A 9,441-nucleotide genomic window follows, 5' to 3' on the forward strand; every position below is an offset into this window, starting at 1 on the left:
GCGCGGGAAGCGGCTCCGGATTCGAGAGGAAGCCCGGCTGTTACTAGGCAACCGCTGTGAAGTCACAGCGCGCTTCAGAGCCGCTTCCAGCATATTCTCCTGTAGTAAATTACATAATGTGTTTGTGTACAAATGAGCCGGAAACCAAAATGCCTCTTTGCCTTTGGCTGAAGGAGCGTGGGCTGCGAAATATGCATATTAATTTTTCAGCTCGTCGGATTTAAATTGGTGCATTTTGATGGATTTAAAGCCCGTGTCGGAGTTGATATTTGTTAACTGAACCCTCAAAATTAAAAACTGTTAGTTTTTTTTAACATGTTGATCGCGCATACCTGTATATCGTCCATCTAAAGTTCCCTCATTAGCAAAAATGAACAAACCTAAACGTTTAAAACGCACAGAGCGTTTCTAAAAAAAAAGCGTTTCTATCTACTTTATTTATTTCTTTAACTTCTCTTAGTGACATAGTCAGCATAATTAGCATTTCATGCGCACCAAATATTGATATCAGCTATATAATTTGTTTCCGTTTGTTCAATAAAATACAGTTTAGCCTTTAAAAACCCATTCTATATTCCCTTATTTGCAACTTTATGGACAGTCGCTTAACTATTTATTTGTTTTAATGAATTATTATGGGATTATTATTGCTATGTATTTCATTTATTTGTCTTATAAAATGTGCCAAACAGCTGCATGAAGTAATATTAGCATTAACACATATGGACCGTCTGAAATAAGGAATTGACTCATGCGAGTATTTCCAAACTGAGCTCTGACAGTGGACCGTACCAAGAGGAGAGGAAGAGGGGTGTCCGACTACCAGTTTTTAACATTCATGCTTAATAATTCCCACTAGAGCTCTGTTTATTAATTTTGACCGAATATATGCTGTTTAAATATTCAACTCCACACGTACGCACATCTCTGATTGCTTAAATAAGTGCGCTTTTTGTCTCGGTGCTGTCCGGTTCCCCCCCGCAAGCGCCGCAGATCAGCGTAAACTAACAGCGAACGCTCTCGAGGTGTGAGGAACTGAAAACGGCTCTCCTTCGCGCGGCCCGATAAAAAGCCACAGCATCCAGTTGTATAACAAATAGACAAACGTTTCTGTGTGTGCATTTACTCGGTAATGTCGGCAGCAACATCTGCGGGAACGGAACGGGCTACTGGCATATGCTGTCGTCTTGTGATAAGGTAATTTTGAACGCGTATCATTAGATCTCGTTTGACAGTTAAACGCGCGCTGATTGCATCTCTCAGCGGCACAAAGGAATAAAATCACGCGTTCCGTTTATTAAACGGGCGTTCGTTGCGATAGCCGGGTGCTTTTTGTGTGGATATGCACGTTTTACCAGTCGAGTCGTGCGTTTATGCATTATGCATGAACGCGTTAAGCGATCTTATTGGCGAATTGCAACATCGAGCTAAATCACACAAATCCGAAAATGCGAAAGACACCGTTTCCTTTTTGCCAGGAAGATGCGTTCTTTGCAGTGCAGCTGCATGTAATGGAGAACGGAGATATGCAGGAACGTTACCGGAGATAAAGCTTAACGGGTAATGCGTTAGGAGAGCCGTGCTGAACGATCAAGGTGGGTGTATTGATGTGCGCCTGCTGAAGACTTCAGATAGAGAGAGAGAGAGAGAGATATATAAAACATATCATGAGCAAATATATATATAGTCCAAATATTGTAGAAAAGATACTGTACAGTTGTTTAATGGAAAGCAGCTACAGTACACTGACAGTTCGATTGATTTGACTTGTAGAAAGACGATTAATCGACCGATTTTTTTAATCAAATTTTGCGATAACTATACCCAATTATGAGATATTTAATTAAATACATGTTTTGTTTTCTGTTCATTTTAATGCAATTGTGAAAATTATTTACGCAAATATTTGTTTTTAAAATCAATAGAAATTTAGAATTATCTATCTATCTATCTATCTATCTATCTATCTATCTATCTATCTGTCTATCTATCTATCTATCTATCTATCTATCTATCTATCTATCTGTCTATCTATCTATCTGTCTGTCCGTCTGTCTATCTGTCTATCTATCTATCTGTCTATCTATCTATCTATCTATCTGTCTATCTGTCCGTCTGTCTATATCTATCTATCTATCTATCTATCTATCTATCTGTCTGTCCGTCTGTCTGTCTGTCTGTCTGTCCTATCTATCTATCTATCTATCTATCTATCTATCTATCTATCTATCTATCTATCTATCTATCTATCTATCTATCTATCTGTCTGTCTATCTATCTGTCTTATCTATCTGTCTGTCTGTCTGTTCATCTATCTATCTATCTATCTATCTATCTATCTATCTATCTATCTATCTATCTATCTATCTATCTATCTATCTATCTATCTATCTATCTGTCTATCTATCTGTCTTTCTATCTGTCTGTCTGTCTGTTCATTCATCTATCTATCTATCTATCTATCTATCTATCTATCTATCTATCTATCTATCTGTCTATCTATCTATCTATCTGTCTATCTATCTATCTATCTATCTATCTATCTATCTATCTATCTATCTATCTATCTATCTATCTATCTATCTATCTATCTATCTATCTATCTATCTATCTATCTATCTATCTATCTATCTATCTATCTGTCTATCTGTCTATCTATCTGTCTGTCCGTCTGTCTGTCTGTCTATCTATCTATCCACACACACACACATAAAATTTATCTTTTCAGTTAATACACGGTAAAAACACGTTTTACGTATAGCTTACTTTGTAACATAAACGTAATAATATCGATATATATATATATATATATATATATATATATATATATATATATATATATATATATATATATATATATATATATATCGTAAATATACTTTAACCTTTATTTTATTTAAAGCAGTATTTTTTAGTCTACATCCTACTTGAAGAAATAAAGATCATTATAGTATCATTCAACCACTGGGCTATGATTTGTCCAGAAATCCCAGAAATATACAATTTTAAACTCGTATTATCTTGTCAAACATTCTCCAATAATCCCCCAGCCGTTAACTGTATATCTAGACGTCCTTACGGTAAGCATCAAAAGGGGCCTGATTTCAACCCAGGTGTTTCTTCCAATCCTTAAGGAGTGGACTCGTATTCCCGAGGCTTTGAGAAAGGAAATCCCGAACTTCCCTGTATTGTGGCCGACAGGAAGCCAGCGCTTCGGGGCCGTCGAATCCTAACAGAAGAGCTGCTGTTCGTCAGGCTCTGTATTTTGGAAGACTTTGACGTAATTGTGGCGGTCCGGTTTTAGCTCGGTCTGTCGGAGTGCTTCCTGCTGCCGGTCGGGGGTGAGATCACGCTGCGTCCGAGTGTCTCGTCTGGAGCGTAGAGTCCACTTGGGACATTTCAGACGTTAAAAACGCTCTTTTTTCCTTCTTAAAGGAGCAGCTCGCTCAAAAAGCTTTTATTCAGTCTCGCGTTGATCTAAACGAACTCTAGAAGAATGCTCTGGTTCTTTTGTGTCTGTTTTTTTTTTTTTGTTTTCAGTGAATCAGTGTATGAAACCGTAATGATTCGTTCATGAATCATACTTTTCCTGTTTTTGGATTCAACTCACAGTGACTCGGTGTTTTCCTATAATAATATTTAGTATATCTATTCAGAATGAAATAAAGTGGTCGAATTTAACAGGATTGGTTTTTATTGGGGGAAAAAAATTATTAAACATGTATTTATTAAACATATTAATTTTAATATTGTTTATATAATATCATTACATGATATAACATTGGTATAAATATATATTTGTTTACTTTTGTTACATTGTTTGTAGTTTAAATAATAGTCATTTATAGTAATTATTATTTTTATTATTATTATTATTATTATTATCATGGTAATTTTGATTGATCCATTTTTTATTTAATACAAACCAATAAAAGATTGTTATTAATCATATTTTAATAATAAAAGGGATCACAGCAATCATCATTTCTAATAATATATTATTTTATTTTTAATATTTATTAATAATAATTAGCATTTTAAAAACGTTAATATATAACTAATATATAATGGAAAAATAAAACATAGTTAATATTATTTTTTAAGATTTTCCATTACTAATACATTATTTGAATTTTACATACATTTTACAGTTTAATGTTAATTATGATCATCATTATCATTATTGATCAATCCATTACAAAAATGCAAGCCAATAAATAGTTATTTTTAACATTAGTATTTTAATAATAACAACAATGATCATAACAATATTTATTCATATACTACTACTAATAGTACTTTTTGTAATGACAATTATTATTATTAATATTACCACTAATTATAATACATAATATTATTTTGCAATATATTTTGATGTACATTTTTACATTATTCTTATTTTTCTTTTGACATAATCTAATTTAATTATAAATGATATAAGACATGATATAATTTAAATGTTTATTTTGTTATCATTATTGATCAATCAGTTTATTATTATTATTCTGCTTTTACAAAAATGCAAGCCAATAGTTTGTCTTAATATCAATATTTTAATAATAACAATAATCTAACAGTTGTAATTCATATACTACTAATAATTATTATTATTATTGTTACATCACTAATGACACTGCTACTAATATACAATAAAATATTATACAATTTAACATGTTGATGTTTATATTTTTACATTTTACATTATTTCTTTAATATTTATTTTATTATCATCATCATCATTATTAATACATCCTTTTATTATCATTTCATATTTTTTTATTCTTACAAAAATGCGAATAGTTATTTTAAATACAATTGGAACAATAATAGTAGTAATAGTAGGTAATAAATATATATATATATATATATATATATATATATATATATATATATATATATATATATATATATATATATATATATATATAAAACTCCATAAGCGTTCCAAAAATGTCCTTTCAGCTAGAACGATTTTAACTGAGACAGGTTAGTTTAATCACACACACACACACACACACTCTTCACACAGCGTCTCCTCTTTATGGCAGGTGTAGCTGTCTCCATGGCGACCAGCGTGGTTCCCGGGGACAACCTGCCCACGTATAAGCTTGTGGTGGTGGGAGACGGCGGCGTGGGGAAGAGCGCTCTCACCATACAGTTCTTCCAGAAGATCTTCGTCCCGGACTACGACCCCACCATCGAGGACTCGTACCTGAAACACACCGAGATCGACGGCCAGTGGGCCATCCTGGACGGTCAGAGCCGGCACAACACACCAGCAACACTTCAAGACGTTTTAGACACAAATAGGAAACATATACAAGTTGCAAATAAAAATAAACGAAAGAGTGTATTTTGTACCACAAGCATATTATATTTAGTGCTGTTTTGGTATTATTTTTATACTATTAGCGATTATTATAATATTTAGTCATATTTTACATTTGCTTTTTAACTGATGTCTTTACAGTGTTGGTTTTGTGTCACTTTTATCACTTTGGTATTTACTTATATTTGAGGTTTTTTAAACATTTTTTTTTATTATGTCAATTGATGTCAGTTATAGTTATTTAGAAATGTCTTAAATAATCTTTAACGCTTATTCTACTATATTTATAAATGTGCTTTGCTTTTCACTTTTAGTATGATATATATTAAATATAAAAAAATATTTTGATGTGCCGTAATGCGTGATAGAAACATTTTAAGGAATAAATTAAAAAATGCAACAACATTTGCTTTACTTTTACCTTTTGATATATTAAAATACAAAAATAAATATGATACCAAGTGCAATGCAAAGAGTGATCATAAATTAAAATGAACAAAAAGTAAATTAATTATATTTGAATATTATGCATTGTACAGTACACAGTTAAACTATACATTAAGAAATAAAATAAAAAATAATTAAAAAATATATATATATATATATATATATATATATATATCTGATGTAACATTTTTAAATATTATCAACAGCATGAATAAAAGGTTTAGTTAAAAAAAAAAGAAAGAAATGAATTAAATACAAAACGGCTGTGCTGTATATATTTGTGGTTGTGCTTATTTTATAGTTCTGGACACGGCGGGGCAGGAGGAGTTCAGTGCGATGAGAGAGCAGTACATGAGGACAGGAGACGGTTTTCTCATCGTGTTCTCAGTCACTGATAAAGCCAGCTTTGAGCACGTGGATCGTTTCCATCAGCTCATTCTGAGAGTCAAGGACCGGTACGAACTCACACGAACACACGCTTCACTTCTAGATGGATCTTCAGTGCCATTTACTCACTTAGGGGTGTGTGTGTGTGTGTGTGTGTGTGTTGCAGCGAGTCGTTTCCCATGGTTCTGGTGGCCAATAAAGTAGATCTGGTGCATTTACGCAAGATCACCAGTGAGCAGGGACGAGAGATGGCCTCCAAACACAGCGTGAGTCATTTAACACATTTAACCCACGGACCAAAATGACACTTTCATCGTTTCTTTTTCCAATTTGTTGTAAAATTCTATTCTTTTTTTTTAAATACTTTTTTCGTTATTTTTTGGTCAAAATAATGCAAATTAATGAATAAGACTAGCAGTGTTTATTAAAGACTTTTTTTCCAGACTTATTAATTTTATAATGTTAATTATTGTTATTATTATTAGCAGTATTATTTTATATTAATATAAAATAGCAATAATAATATTATTCTTTTTATTTTGTGTAATTGTCGTTGATATTGATCAGTTTGCTATCTAAACTTTTATTTAATCTAAAAAATTAATAAATAAATAAATAATATTTTTTCAACAATGCAAACCAATAAATAGTTTACAATAAGACCAGCAATGTTATTATTATTATTATTATTGATCAATTAATTTGTTACTGTTTACTGTTAAAGTTTTATATTATTATTATTATTATTATTATTATTATTACATTTTGTTTTGCATTTCCATGTTGTTGCTATATTTTTTACTCATTAGCAATTTTATTTAATCTTTTAAAAACTTAATATTCTTTACAGTAATACAAACCAATAAACAATTCGTAACATGACCAGCGATGTTAGTCCATAAAAAAACAGCCCATTATGATTTAATGTTGACTTTCTATTTTATAATTATTAATTACTGATTAATACGTTATGAAGAAATCTAATCGGTTTCGATTTCATGCTCAATTTTTCATCCGGCATGTTATTATTATTGTCATTATAATTCGAACAATAAAATAAGCAATACTAATGATCATTTATAATAGTAATATTAATATGAATAATCTTTTTACATGCAATAATCATTTTCAGATCACATACATCGAAACAAGTGCAAAGGATCCGCCCATGAATGTAGACAAAGCGTTTCACGAGCTGGTCAGAGTGATACGGTGAGTCCCGTTTAGCCGATTCCGCTAGCTTGCTACGTGCTAGCATTCCCGTTCGTCTCAATAGCTTTGATGTTCTCGGCCTACAGTCAGCAGATCCCAGAGCGGGGCCTGAAGAAGAAGAGGAAAGCCAAATGGCGGGCGGACAGACCCTCGGGTTCCCAGAGGCTGCACTGCGTCTTACTGTGACCGCACACCCTCTATCTCAATGCCGCGTCAATGCCGCGATGATGACTCCGTGACTCGGACTGTTAAAACACACGCGCACACACACAAACACACAGCTACGATAATATCCAGGAACTGACGAACACAGCTCGCGTTTTCCAGAATCGGCGGCGATTCGCGAAAAATGTGGAATATTCGCTATTTTCTTAGCGGAGCGACACCTGGACGAAATTGCTGAATTCTAGCGCTGTTCACTCACGTTATCTCTCAGAGAACAATTCAGAGACACACTTTCCGAGGCCTTGTTTTGTATCGTGTTTCTATATTTATTGTGCCGAATTCTATATTGTTAAGTGATCGTTAATGCAGCGTAGCGGCTTCGAAAAAAAAAAAAAATTTAAGGGAACGCGCGCGATTTAAGTCGCACGGCAGGCACACGCTCGGGAGGCGCGGGAAATGCTGGTTACCATAGTTGAGCAATTCCTAATTTTTATGGAGGAAAAATTTTCGAGAAAAAAAAACAAACGCATTGAGGTTGCACACGACACTAGCATAACGCTAAATATGTAAAACGCGTAATTAATAGCACAATGTAAAATTTTTTACGTAAAACGTTTTATACATTTTTAATAACTTTAACAGCTATTTACCATAAAAATGCTTGTTAACTGAACGGTTTTACTACATACGGTAACGTAACGTAATGTTAAGCATTTAACGTTCATCATTTATCAGCTTTGCATTTAAATCGCAATTCCGAGTTTACATCTCGCAAGTTTGAATCTCGCAATTCTGAGATTATAATCTCGCAAGTTTAAATCTCGCAATTCTGAAGATTTTTATCTCGCAAGTTTGAATCTCGCAATTCTGAGATTATAATCTCGCAAATTTGAATCTCGCAATTCTGAAGATTATAATCTCGCAAATTTGAATCTCTCAATTCTGAAGATTATAATCTCGCAAATTTGAATCTCGCAATTCTGAGATTATAATCTCGCAAATTTGAATCTGCAATTCTGAGATTATAATCTGAAAATTTGAATCTCGCAATTTTGAAGAATCTCGCAAATTTGAATCTCACGCAATTCTGAAGATTATAATCTCGCAAATTTGAATCTCGTAATTCTGAAGATTATAATTCGCAAATTTGAATCTTAATTCTGAAGATTTATAATCTCGCAAATTTGAATCTCGCAATTCTGAAGATTATAATCTCGCAAATTTGAATCTTAATTCTGAAGATTATAATCTCGCAAAGTTTGAATTCGCAATTCTGAGATTATAATTCGCAAATTTGAATCTCGTAATTTGAAGATTATAATCTCGCAAATTTGAATCTCGCAATTCTGAAGATTATAATCTCGCAAATTTGAATCTACTTAATTCTGAGATTATAATCTCTCGCAATTCTGAAGTTTAAATCTCGCAATTCTGAAGATTTTTATAATCTCGCAAATTTGAATTCGCAATTGAGATTGCAATCGCAATTCTGAAGATTTTTATCTCGCAAATTTGAATCTCGCAAAAATTCTTAGTTTACATCTCACAAGTTCAAATCTCGCAATTCTACGTTAATATCCGGCAATTCTGAGTTTGTCTCGTAAGTTTAAATCGTGCAAATTCTAAGTTTGTCTCCCAAGTCTAAATCTCGCTATTTTAAGTTTATATCTCGCAGTTCTTGAGTTTACATCTCACAATTCTGAGTGTGCATCCCACGACTCAAGTTTGAAAAGGTCACCTTCTTACTTGAATTAAAAATGTTCCACTTAGAAATGCATGGGTAACTATGGTAACCTGGATTTGTTCGTCCCGATGTTAAACCACCCCTCCAACGTGTGATGTGTGGCTTGTATCTATAAAAACTTTTAATAAAAAGTTGCTGTTCTAACCCAGCACACTGA

General features: G+C 32.8%; 1 protein-coding gene across 2 annotated transcripts; it reads left to right on the plus strand.

Moving 5' to 3' along the window:
• The first annotated feature begins 1,017 nt into the window (after positions 1 to 1,017).
• mrasb (muscle RAS oncogene homolog b) lies at positions 1,018 to 8,591 on the plus strand. Of its 2 annotated transcripts, none has more exons than XM_043223850.1 (6): positions 1,018 to 1,197; positions 5,049 to 5,255; positions 6,078 to 6,231; positions 6,330 to 6,429; positions 7,296 to 7,375; positions 7,462 to 8,591. In XM_043223850.1, the coding sequence occupies exons 2-6, from the start codon at positions 5,063 to 5,065 to the stop codon at positions 7,559 to 7,561; spliced, it is 627 nt and encodes a 208-aa protein (XP_043079785.1). In that variant the 5' UTR covers positions 1,018 to 1,197; positions 5,049 to 5,062; the 3' UTR covers positions 7,562 to 8,591. The 2 variants fall into 2 exon arrangements, with proteins under 2 accessions (XP_043079785.1, XP_043079786.1); XM_043223851.1 differs by lacking the exon at positions 1,018 to 1,197 and adding an exon at positions 1,286 to 1,595.
• Positions 8,592 to 9,441: the final 850 nt, after the last annotated feature.

The sequence above is a fragment of the Puntigrus tetrazona genome, chromosome 22 (assembly GCF_018831695.1).
Source record: "Puntigrus tetrazona isolate hp1 chromosome 22, ASM1883169v1, whole genome shotgun sequence".
NCBI lineage: Eukaryota > Metazoa > Chordata > Actinopteri > Cypriniformes > Cyprinidae > Puntigrus > Puntigrus tetrazona.